The sequence below is a fragment of the Epinephelus fuscoguttatus genome, linkage group LG18, assembly GCF_011397635.1.
Source record: "Epinephelus fuscoguttatus linkage group LG18, E.fuscoguttatus.final_Chr_v1".
Lineage (NCBI taxonomy): Eukaryota > Metazoa > Chordata > Actinopteri > Perciformes > Serranidae > Epinephelus > Epinephelus fuscoguttatus.
Window position 1 is genome coordinate 15,750,572 of NC_064769.1, and position 13,948 is coordinate 15,764,519.

Here is a 13,948-nt window from a genome sequence, read left to right on the forward strand (position 1 = left end):
TTTGGTTGGCGGACATTAAAGGAAGAATTCACCCCCCAGGAGACCATGTGTATATCTGTTACTCACTCTGTGTTACATTGAATTTGTGATGGAAACTTTTCTTGCATGGGTCTGGTAAATGATGAATCTCACAGTGGAGAAAATTCCTATGAATTGAACTCATAGGTGTCCACATTTAACAACAGCAAAATCATATCAAAACATTCACTGACAAACTCTTACTCATGCACAATTCGTGCAGTATAGTCCAAGTCTTATTTATCCAGTTGTACACTCATACATCCCAAACTCCATTTACAAAAACAGTAATTTTACCTGGCTGAATACAGGAGCTGCTGGTTTACTGCTGCCTTGATTGGTAGTTTGTTTGTCTTATTGTGTGAGTTCTGTGAATCTGGACTAACCCTTCAAAACACCACAGTCACACAATAACACAAACTATCTAACTGATTGAGGCAGTGGTCTACCAGCAGCTCCTGTGTTCAGCAAGGTAAAATTATTGGTTTTGTCAATGGAGTCTGGCTTTGAAGAGGTATGTTTCACTTTTCATTTAGTTTCCCATTGAAGAGGGCTGTCTGGGAAGTATGGAGAACTACTAAACGACTAAATGAGGCTTGGATTATACTGCAGGAGTTGTGTGAGAGTTTTAAACAGATGTTTTGCTCTAGTTTTGCGGTTGATAAATGTGGACCCCTGTGACTTCAATTCATCAAGAATTTTCCCTGGTTTTGGATTTTACGTTCACTGTGGAGGCATGTAAGAAAGACAAAGTTTTCTTTGCGGATTCAACACAACATGTGATGAGTAACTGATATACAAATGGTCATTTGTGGGGTGAAGTGTTCCTTTAAAGGGTCAAATGTCTGGGATTTGGTGGCATCTAGCAGTGAGGTTGCAGAACTTAAACTTCAGCCGTGTGCCAAGCATGTAGGAGAAATATAGTGGCAAATAGCCCTATCTGGAGCCAGTGTCTAACTTGTCCATTCAATTCTACTGTAGAACAAAATGGTGGACTCCGTGGTAGAGGACCCGCACCCTATTCGGATATTAACGGAACATTCTAAAGCAACAAAAACACAACAATTCTTATTTTCACGTGATTACACACTAATTTAAACATTGCTACGAATAGTTATTTCATACCAATTCTGCCAGTAGATGCCCCTAAATCCTACACACTGGACCTTTAAAGTCATCTCAGATTTATGGACTTAACAGGCCTTTAAACTGAACTACTCATACTGACAAACCTATCACCAAACTTTCCTCTCTCTCTGGTACATTAGTTCTCTGTGTAAAATGCCATAAGAGGAAAAACTACTGACAAAACATTTGCATGTTGGTCAAACAGTGCCAATACCATACAAGCCTTTAAATAGTTAAGTATAATTTGCGATCTGATTTTAATTGTTGCCACTTCAAGAAAAACCACCTTGACACCTACACAGTGAGTCAATAAGACTACAGTGTGCTGGAATGCAGACCAACTGATTGGTCCAGGAAATAAATATAAAATTAGAAACAGGTTCAAACAAAAGATATAGTTTACATTTCTAGCTGTGGTGACTTTACAATCAATTAAAAGACACTTCTTCACAGTTAACCTTAACTGTTTGAAATCCAGCTCCATTAACGGCAACCAACAAGCCTGAACACACCTGCTGCAGCAGCTCTGCGCTACATAGAAGACACAAGTATGTATCAGAACATGATGGATGACTGGTGCCCTGTATCGCATACCATCAGCAATGACTCATTACTGTGTCAGGAAAGGAAAATCAAACACACATCAACACACTCCCCACATGAGTATACATGTATATACAGCGCAGATAAAAGGGCACCAAGCATGAGGGCACACACACAGAGCAAATGAAGCAGCACCAGGGACGAAACTCCAGGTTTTAAATGTAGTTTAGATCAATAAATGTTTTTTTATAGAGGTTGCAGCCTGAATATGCTCTTTTTTTTAGTGTATCTTTCCATGTGTTGAGGCAACATCAACTCTTGTTCATTTATGGGTCTAAGAAGAGATGGGGCAAGACACAAAATGAGGCAAGACTCTCACCGTCTTTGTACTTTATCCCTCTTTCACCCTCCTCCGTCAGTATCTGCATCAGTTATATTTGAAACTGTGTTGTCGTTCTCTCTCCTTGACACTCCCCACTTGCACACAGCCCCGGGCCCCCTTGTGGAATGCTGTATAATGTGAGGCCTATGGAGGAAGGGCATCCCGGGACACGGCGAGAGCACACTCACATACACACATACACACACACACACACACACACCCTGAACACACTTACCGACACACGCAAACACACACACACAGACAAATACAGCTGTTGAGAGCCATCACAACCCTTTGGCAGACGTCCAGGTCAAAGACGAGTGGTGTTGGAAGGCCTCCGTTTAGAAAGAAAGAGAAAAATAAAGTCCTACAGTTTCCATGTATGTTGTGTCGAACACTGAAGATAGAAACTTGGCAGCACACACCCCTTTCCCCCGAACTGATTTCCAAGTACAGAGGGGGGAGGGATGTCATAAACTACCTTGATAAAAACTGTCTTTGTCTTGCCCTGGGGCCCGCAGGTATGGATTCACACTGTTTTAGTTATTCAAAACGAAAAGTATAATACATCTTGTTATCCCCCGTGATATTTCTACATGGGAGAAGCAGAAACAGATGGGCACTAAAACGCTCAAACACTCTGAAGTGGGATTCAAAACTGTAAAATGGTGAGGAACGCTGCACACTTCACACTAAATGATTCATATGACTCTATAAGGCAAGCTGTCGTCTTAGCGTCCAACCTGTGCGACACCTGTCGGGGACCAAGATGCCACATATACTGTAAGTTACACACTCAGTCTGGAGTTGGTTACCACATGACGAAGTTAAAGATGCAGACCATAACTAACTTGCAAATATTTGGGAAATTTTTTTTTCCGAGTCATCTCGAGAACAAACAAAACGGCTACAGAAAAAGAATGAGACGAGGGTGATTGAGAGTAAGAACGCATGTGAGAGGGAAGGAAAGTGACAGGAAATGAAGAAAATTGCCACAAGCGACATGCCGGCTAGCCACACACACACACACACACACACAAACACGCACACACACTGCACCCATGTATACACACAGGAGAAAGGGGGGAGGTATTGCATGTATAGTCAGATGACTCCTGTAGGGTTCAGCCAAGGTAAACAGAGCCACAACGGACAGACCTGACACTTCAGCAGGCAACAGTTAAGTGTATACATGAACCCTGTTGTAGTAAAATGTAGTATTGCAACCACTTTGACATTGCCAAACTTATTGAACACAATAAAATAACATTTTTTGTATATAGTTTATGGCCATATCAGTGTTATGTGTCTTGTACTAAGATAAAAAAGACACTATAATCCAAAGAAATATCTTGAAGTAACAGTCCTGACAATTTAATGCAAGGAAAATTATTATGATTGAAGGTTTGTGAAGTCAGCTGCTATATAACACTCACTACTCCACTTGTGAAATAATGGCCCCTGACGCCAGCAACTTCAATAGATTTATGTAAAGCACTCCATGGCGCAATCATGCAACATATAGCACTACAATGGATGCATTATGGGTGGAGATTTTTTTTTGTTTTGGCTTCATCGTGACGCAAGCCCGATAATATCGTGCCACTTTATTCACTCATTCAGTTGAAACTCATGACAACACCATTTCCTGTGTGTTTAAAAGAAGTGCTGCCCACCATTACAATTAGCCTGCAATAATATTTAGACTACAAATATTATCAGTGTGATTAAATTCTTCCAGTGGTGCGCGGTCCACCTATCATCCTCCTCCGCGTAAAAGCCTTCACATTTCGCGATCGTGAAAGTTTGAGAGACTAACTTGGTGGGTAGGGTTATCAAAATTAACTCAGCACATGTAAATGCAGATGCCTGTTGTGAGTGTAAAGAAGGAGAATAGAGGGAGTAATGCATGGTAAAACCTATGCGTCACACAAATCAGGCAAACCTCAAGCCAAGACAGAAGGGGATATATTTACCCGATGTATGTCGCTATTCCATAAACCGCGGCTGTCAGCTGGCGCAGATGTGGCAGGCGTTCTCTTCGGATAACCCTATAAAGTTTGCGGGGTGTTTGAAAAATAAAAAAAGAGAAAAGCAGGCCCCGGTTTCCCCTCGTCCGCTGGCTCACTCTATCGCTCCAGTCCTATCTTGGCTGCTCGTCCCCCATCTCTCTATCCCACTCTGTCTTTCTCTCTCTGCCCGCTTCTATCCCTTTGCAGGAAGTGAACGGCGCTCACATGAACAGTGCGAGCAGCCTGACATCATGCACCGCTCGGCAAAGAGTTCTTTTTAAAGACGCAGACATTTTAGTGGGACCTGGCAGGTTTACTGTATGTACACTGTCCTACTGTAGTCTACGCGGCAAATGGACTGTCAGCAGTGTTCGCTCATATCGTGCGCCTTTACGGACACACGAACTCGGTGCACTCTGCGGGCTTAAAGGTGCAGACTTCTGTGCTGTGGCAGAGCCCGCAGGGCGAGTTAGCCCGGCACCAGCACTGTGTGCAATTTGTTCTGGAAAGACAACTTATTGGAGCACATTTGCAGCTGTGAGGGGGAGACAGAGGTGCCTTGTTGGGCTCCTAAAGAAAATTTACATGTGCGGTTACCTCACGTGTCCCTATGTGATGACAGCTCAGGCTACGTGATGCGCATGTGTGCTGTTCTGCTAAATTATAAGCGCCAACTGCTGGCGGTGTGACCTCAAGTCAACTTTTCTTTACTGCAGGCATGCGATATCACAGTGTCACAGCTCACTAAATCACTGCCGCACGGGCTACTGAACTTCATGGTGACAGTGGGGATTCTTACTTAACATCTTTCTGATGGTTAATGTGGATGCAGCATTTTTATATTACCCTGCATCAGCATTTTAATATATTCTACTACACTTGTCCCAGTATTTTACTTTTACCTCATGATTCATCACTCACCAGGCCATCATCCACAGTATATTAATATATTTCATACCTATAGGTGCAGGAAATTTTAATAAAATCCAGTAGTAATAAAACATATGTAAATACAAGTCAAGAAAGCAAATCAAATTCTTATTTTTGGGTCATTTTTATAATCATTTTTGTTGCCACTTCACTACAATGGATGCATAATGGGTGGAGATTTGCGGGCTAATTAATCATTTTTCTTTTTATAACTTTATAATTATAACTTCAAACACAAGAACACAAATCAGCTTCACTATAACTTGCAGCATCTTTTGCTGGACACATTTTCCCCACAAATACAACATGCTAATATTTTTAGCACAAGCCTAAGGCATTTTACATTGTATAAATTAGCCTAGCGGCTAGCAGACTTTTCCTCTACTCATATGAAGCCATGGCCAACAGCAACATTTAACAAAGGTAACGTTACAGAATTCAGCTCCATTACAACTCACAAGGTTCACTGACAAAACAACTGTCTTATACTGGGCACATTTTCCAAACAGATAAAACATGCTAATGTTATTAGCACAAGCCTATGGTATTTTACATGGTGTAAATTAGCCTAGTGACTAGTGGAAATTACCCTACTCATGTGAAGTCAGGATAAATCACATACTAGACTTAAAATGCTATTGCACTTCTGTGTTAACTTCATACCTATAGGTGCAGGGAATTTTATTAGAATCCAATAGTAATGAAAAATATTTAAATAAAAGCCAGGAAAGCAATTTGTATAATCATTTTTGTTGCCACTTCACTACAATGGGTGCATTATGGATGGAGATTTGCAGGCTAATAAATCGTTTTTATAAATATAATTTAATAATACAACATGCAAACAAGAAATGGAAAAATAAACTTGTAGTGACTTGTATTTAAATATAGTAAGTCAGTGGTGGTTTGTGTCTAATTGACTGTGTGGGTGTCAAGGTGTTTTTTTCCTTGCAGTGCCAACAATTAAAATCTGATTGCAAATTATACTAAAAGGTCCAGTGTGTAGGATTCAGGGGCATCTATTGGCAGAAATGGTATATTATATTCACAGTTATTTTTCAGCACTTTATAATTACCTGAAAATAGGAATCATTGTGTTTTTGTTATCTTTAAATGAGCCATTTATATGTATGTATGGAGTGGGTTCTCTCAATAGGCTGTAAAAATAGCTACCATGTCATCACCCATTGGTTTGTGGACTCCTGTTTTAAAGCCTCAAGTCTGGGATTCTAGTGTCGTTTTGAGCATTTATACTTGTGTGGTGAGGTTTCTTTGTCACTCTGCAGTTACCATTTCAAAAGACTAGTTGGCGGCAGGGTTTCTATGAGGTACTATAACGTTTAGTTGACTCAAAACACACCCAAAACATACATTAAACATGGCTTAATAGAGACAATTTCAAACACAAATACACAAATTATAACTCGCAGCATTCACAGACAAAACATTTGTCTTTTGCTAGACAGATTTTCCCCACAAATACAACATGCTAATGTTTTAGCACAATCCTATGGCATTTTACATTGTATAAATTAGCCTAGCAGCTAGCGGAGCCTACGCGGTAGGTACAGTGTCGATTAGATGCAAAAGTTTGACACAACATGTCACATTCACCCATTCACACACACAGTCACACATTGGTGGCCGAGGCTACCATACATGGTGCCACCTGCTACTCAGTAACCATCCTCACACACTCACAAAACAATGTAACAGCCACTGGGAGCAACTTGGAGTTCAGTGTCTTGCCCAAAGATACTTCAACATGTGGACTGGAGGAATCAGGGATCAAACCACTGATCTTACAATTAATTGACGACACACTGTACCTATGAGCCGCCCCAGGTTGGATCTGACTGAGGACACTATTGGCAAACAGCCTGACACTCAAAGTGGCCCGCCTTTAACTATGCGTAACTTTAAGCCTTAATAACATGTAAACTAACCTGTATAGGAGGTGTAAAATTCACCTCCTGTACAGTTCTCATGAAAGGGGATAGGAACTTTCGTGACCAAAACCATTTTTGGACCAGACTGTGAACATGTTTATTTCTGCTGTAAAGTTGGGCATTTTAATTTGGGGGTCTATGGGAATTGACTCGGTTTGGGAGCCAGCCTGGTGGCACAGTGGTGCAGTGATTAGTATTATCGCCTCCCAGCAAGAGGGCTCCCCCACCCTGGGTTCGAACCCAGGGTTTGCATGTTCTTCACCTGTCAGCGTGGGTTTTCTCCAGGTGCTCCGGCTTCCGTCCACAGTCCAAAGACGTGCAGGGTAATTGGTGACTCTAAATTGGCCGTAGATGTGAATGTGGGTGTGGATGGTTGTCTGTCTCTATGTCTCAGCCCTGTGACAGTCTGGTGACCTGTCCAGGGTGTACGCTGCCTCTCACCCAGTGTCAAATGGGATAGACTCCAGCCCCCTCGCGACCCCTAACAGGATAAGCGGTTACAGAAAACGGATGAATGGAGCCAGCCTCAAGTGGCCATTTAATGAACTGCAGCTTTTGGCACTTTGGTGTTGGCATTTTCACTGCCGCAGGGTGCCACTGGGTCCTCTCCCACGGAGCCATAATGTTCTACAGTAGCCCAGAACAGGATCATTTTCAGTTCTGCAACCTCAACAGTCGATACCAATAAATCCATAACAATACATCTTTAACTATTTCCAGGTCTTTCTGGCATTGGTTCTGTTTGGCCATGCATGTGTTTTGTCTTGCAGCATTTTTCGCAGAACACTTAAACCTGGGGTGTCCAACTCGGACTTCATGGACTACATACAGCCAAACTGATCTCAAGTAGGCTGCACCAGTAAAGCCATTGCATAATATCCTATGAATAACAACACCTCTTTTCTTTTAGTGTAAAGAAGAACATTCTGAAAATGCTCATTCATGTTCAAAACAGATGATGAAAAACCTGAGATGTCCAAATTTCAATTTTCCACATTCAGTCAGTCACTACTCACCATCATTACATGTGCATCTTTCCATATTTACACTCCTGTGTAGTAATGCTGGCATTGCTACATATCACCAAACTAAAGTGGAAGGTACTGAGGAAAGCAGGTTAAAGATATACAACGCAGGGTTTTCCTCAAGAACAATGTATAGACTCGTATAGAAATAATCCCTCTCATTCATCTCTTATGACCCACTAGAAGTGTGTGGTGGTGGTGTACTTTTCTGCAGAGACTCTGCCCTCTGCCTGTACTTTTTATTTTCTACTTTTTTGGCACATTAATGGCTGTGCACCTCCACAGCACTCAGGTGAGGTTGTGGCTTTACAAAAAACAGAAGTGACCACAATCCAGACCATGAGCATACAACAGACACAGCACTGAAAAAAAGACCTGAAAATACAGCAAGGTCAAATGGCAAATGACTGTGAATCTGGGGTTGACTTTTATTTTCACTTTCACTGCTAAGTGTGTGTTTACACGTGGTTACCAACAATCCTGCATGGTATGACTTTAAGAGATCGCTTGCCTTATAAACCATTTACAGATGTAAAGTTTGGGCAGTGCCTTAGCAGCCGGGCTCCACCAATATTGTTTTAAGATAGATGTCTTATACAGATGCTTTTGTACTCACGCTGCTAGCTGACAGCACAACATTCAATATCTTTAATTACGGCCACAATAGGTATTCATTGTTCTTGGCAGAGAACTGTATTCTGCTCAGGGTGGAATAATCCAATGGGCCAGATTGGAACCTCTAGCTGGCCGGTTTTTGCCCACAGGCCAAATGTTTCACACCCCGACCTAAACTTTTTAATGCATCAGAGAGATGGAAAGTGGCTTAAGAATCTTTAAAACAAAGTGAAAGCAAATTTCAACCTTTTGTCAGAGTTTACATATCTATATGAGCTGTGAGTGATTATTACCTCCTCGGATTGTTAATTTGATTACTTTTTAGAAGCCCAAAAATAAGAGAAATGCCATGGTTGCATGTTAAAGGTTTACTGTTACATTTTGTAAACACTATGGTTGGCAAAAATTAAATTAACCAAGATTCACTCTCACCTGGCGTTTCATCTCCCTATGCATGTTTTTGGCGCTGTGTCTCTTGGATGTGTGCCGCATACATCTTGGCACCTGATCACTACGTTTTTATAAAGGCCCAACTTCACCTTAGTACTCCGGGGGTGCACGTCTATAAACATCCTGAACACAGAAAAGAAGAAAATACAGGCAAAGGGCAGTCTCTGCAGTAAAATACACCACCACACACTTCTAGAGGGTCGTAAGTGACGATTGAGAGGGATTATATCTGTATGAGTCTATACATTATTTTTAAAGAAAATCCTGCGTATTGTATCTTTAATCATTTTGTGACCGCCCCTGGAGGGACCCAGACCCTTAGCTTGGGAATCACTGTTATAGGGGGTCCACCTGAAACTACAGTAATCCATCACACTTTATTATAACATTATCTGTTTTGCAAGTCAAATCTCTTCTAAAAAGCATGTTAACTAGAAATTGCAGCCATCAGCTAAATGTTGAGTGACAAAATGTAATTGACTAGCATTAAAAGGTCTGCCTAAAAACAGTACTCTTTATTTTTACTGTTAACCAATTTAGTAAATGTACTTACTTCCTACACTGCTTATACTTGACTTATACTAATCCACATAGGTCGTATCCCAACATGCTCTAGTTTTCATTATCATTACATCTGATATTGGTATTTATCTCTTCATCTCATAATGGCACTGAATGAACTTGATTCATTTCATTCATTCATTTTCTGCAACCACTTATCCTGTTAGAGATCACAGGGGGCTGGAGCCTAGAGACAGCTGACACATAGAGACAGATAACCATTCAAGCTCACATTCACACCTATGGTTAATTTAGTTACCATTTAACCTAACCAGCATGTCTTTGGACTGTGGGAGGAAGCTGGAGTACCCAGAGAAAAACCAGCTGACACAGAAAGAACATGCAGACTTCACACTTCACTCCCCCACCCTGGGTTTGAACCATAAAACCTCTTGCTGTGAAGCGGCAATGCTCACCACTGCCTGAATCATCAGTACGTCTATGTAATATCCAGTTTCCATGACATTTCAAATAAGTTACCACGTATTTATCTGTACCATGATGAGGACTGACTCGATCAGTCCTGTGATATTCCTATATGACCTTACAGCGGTCTGTTATGTAATCAGGTTTACAGTGCCCCTATTGTACCCCTTGGTATTTAAGAAGTATATGGCAGCACTGTCATATTCCTATAGGGACTATCATGTGTCTGTGGCACTTAGTGGTGAGTTTATAATGATCTCATTGTACTTAGGTCGATGCCATTAGTACAATTACATTAATGTTTACAAGGATATTAAAGATTTTTCATGATAGCTTATTGTTCTGCTAAACTTGTAAAACTTTTAACTGTAGCCTAATAAAAAGGCAGCTTGCTCCAGTAGTTAATCATGATCTAGTAGTAACAGAGAAAATCAAACTTGGGATAAATGATGGTTTGACATGCAGTGACCGGGGCAAAAATGAAACTGGCAAGTCACTCAGACATAAGCAATCAACTTCAGCTTTTCAAAGAAAAAGAAGAAATGAAAATGAGTAGGCTTAATCATCCGGCCTATCTAATGCATTATGTTGACATCACAAGACAACTCATGTTCTGTTGTTCGCCTCTGTTGTAACTAGGCTGTCAGATCAGCCTAGCTCAGAGCGTGAGGCATATGATGTGTTGATCTTCAGAACAAAAGCTTATTGTTCACCCCCCTTGATTATCCAATTACAGCTTGAAGCCCACACCAGTCTCAAGCATGTCTCAGTCAGGCCACCAGTCTGTGCGTCGAAAGTTCATATCTAAAGATGGTAGTTTCCAGACTCTTTTGCTCGGTTTAGCAGATAATAAACACTGAAATCTAAGCTGATGCTTGTGCATGACAGTTATCCTCCCAAGTATACCAGCTTGAGTGTAAAACGCTTATTTGGGTGCTTCAGCCCTCCTTAGATCCTGTAAGCATACTTCACGCCATGTGGAAATGAGGCTATATAAGGTGATTGGGACACAGCCATTGCCACTGTTATGCTTGGCAGAAACAGCGGAGTCTAGTTGTGGCTGGCGTTTGCGTGCTGGAGGAAGCTAAACAGAGAAGTCTGTCAGAGGAGCTTGGAGACAACGTGAAGAGCAACTGATGGAACATTTGACCCAAAGACGTTCTCAATTTGAACTGTCACACACTCTTGTGACACAGCTCGAGGCATGCCATCATGGGTGTTAGCCAACACAGTAAACACATTCATCAGCCACACATTTTAAACACCAAACGTTTCATCAACAGGAAATTGATTTAATAACTTTACAAAAAAAAGAAGAAGTTGTTTGTCACTTTGTGCCCTTTCTCCTATTCTGCCCTGCCCTCTCCACAAAACCGCATCACACACACACACCCACACACGCTATTGACAGCTTGTTTTTGGTCACTTTTATCCACCATAAGTTACTGTGTCTCTGTGCTACATGTACGTTTACATGATACAGTGTTTACATAAGACATAACTGTAATTATCTCAACCTGGGGATTATGGTACACTTTTGCATCTGGAGCCCAACCCGTGTTATTTTGGCACAAATGACTGTCTTGCATCACACAACCATGATGCACATCAGTCACATGTTCAGTCACTTTTCCATGCAACATTGACTTTGACATTCACATTTTCCATTATTGTAAACAAATGAGTTTCTAGTCGAGATGTCTTTCGGAAATGTGTTAAAACGGTTTACAAATGGCATGAAAATACAATTGAGATTGAAGAGCTTTTGACCCTATCGATGTCTGTAGAGTTCTACATGATGACTCAGGTCTGACTCATGTTCAAACCGACTTCATGCGTCAGTTTTGATATTCAGCAACCAGGTGGTTCTCTCTGAGTTATACAGGAGCAACATTTTAAAAGGACGGTACACACAGTTGTTACACAGACTCTTATTGGATTCTATCATATCTGAAACTAAACCAATACGATTTGGAGTTGGCGTCAAAGGAGTCTTTTTGATTTGAGATGCAGAGCAGTCCTACAGGACATGCTAAAGGTGCATGTTGTCCCATAACACCACACAATGCTGAAATTACAGTGCGTAGCATCCACATTGCACCCATTTCCCTCGTTGCTCACATGTCCACGAACACCATGAAGCACCAGCCGAGCCCCCCCACCAGAAACATGGTGATCTGCATGCTGTAGATGATGAGGTCGTTAAGCACCCCAAAGTCCAGGCGCCGGTGCCCTAACAAAAGCAGAATGACAGACAGCTTGTACTGCAGCCTCAGGAGCACGCGCACGCTGACGTACTGCAGGAAGAAGAGAGTGGAGAGCGCCACCCAGAGCAGGGAGGTCAGCAGGCTGCAGCCGAAGTAGAGCAGAAAACGGAGGAAGCTGTACATGCAGCGCGAGCGCAGGTAGAGGTCAAAGTTATTGTACTTGGTGCGCACTAGCTTGGACGCGTGCGTTGACCCACAGGCCGAGTGCATGCAGGTGGTGTGGGGGCCATGGAAGCTGCGCACCCGCCGTGGGATGGGGATCACAGGCATGGGTGGGCTACTGGAGCCCAGCACAGTGCACAGGAATCCCAGTTACAGGTGGAGTCCTCTGTGAGTGCTGCGCCTTGGGTGGCACTTGGCTTCATTTGGTTGTGGAGCAAAGAGTGGCTCTTACAGGAGCCCGGGAGTGAGATGTAGCTGCTGGTGGTGTCTGTCTGCTGTAAACTCCAGTCAGCAACGTTTTCTCCTTTGGATGGAACAGAAATGACAGTTACTGCATATTTGATGGTAGATTTTCAAAACGCACATGCACACATTACAGCTAATCTAATGTAAGACATACAGGCCTGTGCATGCTTCATTCTCTTAAGCTGCACACACAGGTTTCATGTCTGTGCATAAGGCTATCAATGATGCCTATATGGCTAAATCATAGCTAGCTCACACTATCTCCTGCCCAAACAGGTCTTTTCATCCATATTCTGGTCTAGAAATAAGTGATCGTGCAGAGCCAATGGTAGTCTTACATGCAACACTACGACGTCTTCCTCCTCACCAAAGAAAGCTGCTGTCTGAGTCTCAGACGACAGGAGCATTGTATCACATTATAAACAACTGGTTGAAACATAAACACACAGGATATGTTTTGTTTTTCTTCCACGATGCGCTGTTTAAAGGCAGCGGAGACGAAGCAGCGACAGTGAACCGGTGTTGCTACAGCCGACGTCCGGTCGCAAAATATACGAGTCATCCTGCTGTGACGTCACAGCCGAGTTAAAGGGGAAGTGCTCCTGGAGAAGGTGTTCACTCGGCAGGACAGTATAAACAGCCATGTATTCAGCAAACATCACGCAGGGATTAATATTGTATATGTGTGTGTAACTTTGACAAAGTACATCAGGAAGATGATCTCAGTTTTTTGGCTCAAAACTGTACTGAAATAAATAGTGGTTTCGCCACTGTCCTAAAACTAAGGGAAGGTAAAAGTCAAGTTTCGCAAACACTTGACCTGTAGACTGATTTAAGTTATCTGCCAGGGGCGTAGGTGGCATTTGGCATGGCATGGTGAATTTTTGGGCGCTAATTTGTGTCTTTTCTGCATCAATTTATGGTTTAGATCTCTTTAAATTTGTCAAAATAAAATTTCTTTGCAACCGTCATATTTCTATAGGGGGAGGGGGACAAGAAAGGCGTCCCCTGCTGCATTCCTCCCACGCATGAAAAAACAAATAAACAAACCCAAAAAATTGTTTATATTTTTTGGTGTGACCAAAAAAAAGGGACACATTAAATGGGGGCGTTGCAGGAAAATGTCCTACATTTTGGTGATTTTTTAGGCACCAATTTTTGACTTTTCTGCATCAGTTTATGTTTGATAAGCAAGATGTCATCTGCTGTGACCCCTGCCCCTCCAAAAAATTCA

General features: G+C 42.0%; 2 protein-coding genes across 4 annotated transcripts in view; both read right to left on the minus strand.

The window, feature by feature from the left end:
- LOC125905902 (nucleus accumbens-associated protein 2) overlaps window positions 1-4,578 on the minus strand; it is a 32,768-nt gene extending 28,190 nt beyond the window's left edge. The window contains exon 1 of one of the 2 annotated variants that reach the window (XM_049604202.1): window positions 4,048-4,578. The gene's annotated coding sequence lies outside the window, so the exon portion shown is untranslated. Of the gene's footprint in view, window positions 1-2,068; window positions 2,208-4,047 lie in introns of those variants that run through there. The other variant, XM_049604205.1, reaches the window with a different exon arrangement.
- Window positions 4,579-11,320: 6,742 nt separating this feature from the next.
- Window positions 11,321-13,250, minus strand: LOC125905895 (transmembrane protein 250). 2 transcript variants are annotated; one of them, XM_049604185.1, is made up of 2 exons: window positions 13,082-13,250; window positions 11,321-12,772 (listed from the first exon to the last, which is right to left on the minus strand). In XM_049604185.1, exon 2 carries the CDS (start codon window positions 12,574-12,576, stop codon window positions 12,157-12,159), a length of 420 nt encoding a protein of 139 aa, XP_049460142.1. In that variant the 5' UTR covers window positions 12,577-12,772; window positions 13,082-13,250; the 3' UTR covers window positions 11,321-12,156. The 2 variants fall into 2 exon arrangements, with proteins under 2 accessions (XP_049460142.1, XP_049460141.1); XM_049604184.1 differs by having other exon boundaries at window positions 13,053-13,250.
- Between the last annotated feature and the right edge of the window lie 698 nt (window positions 13,251-13,948).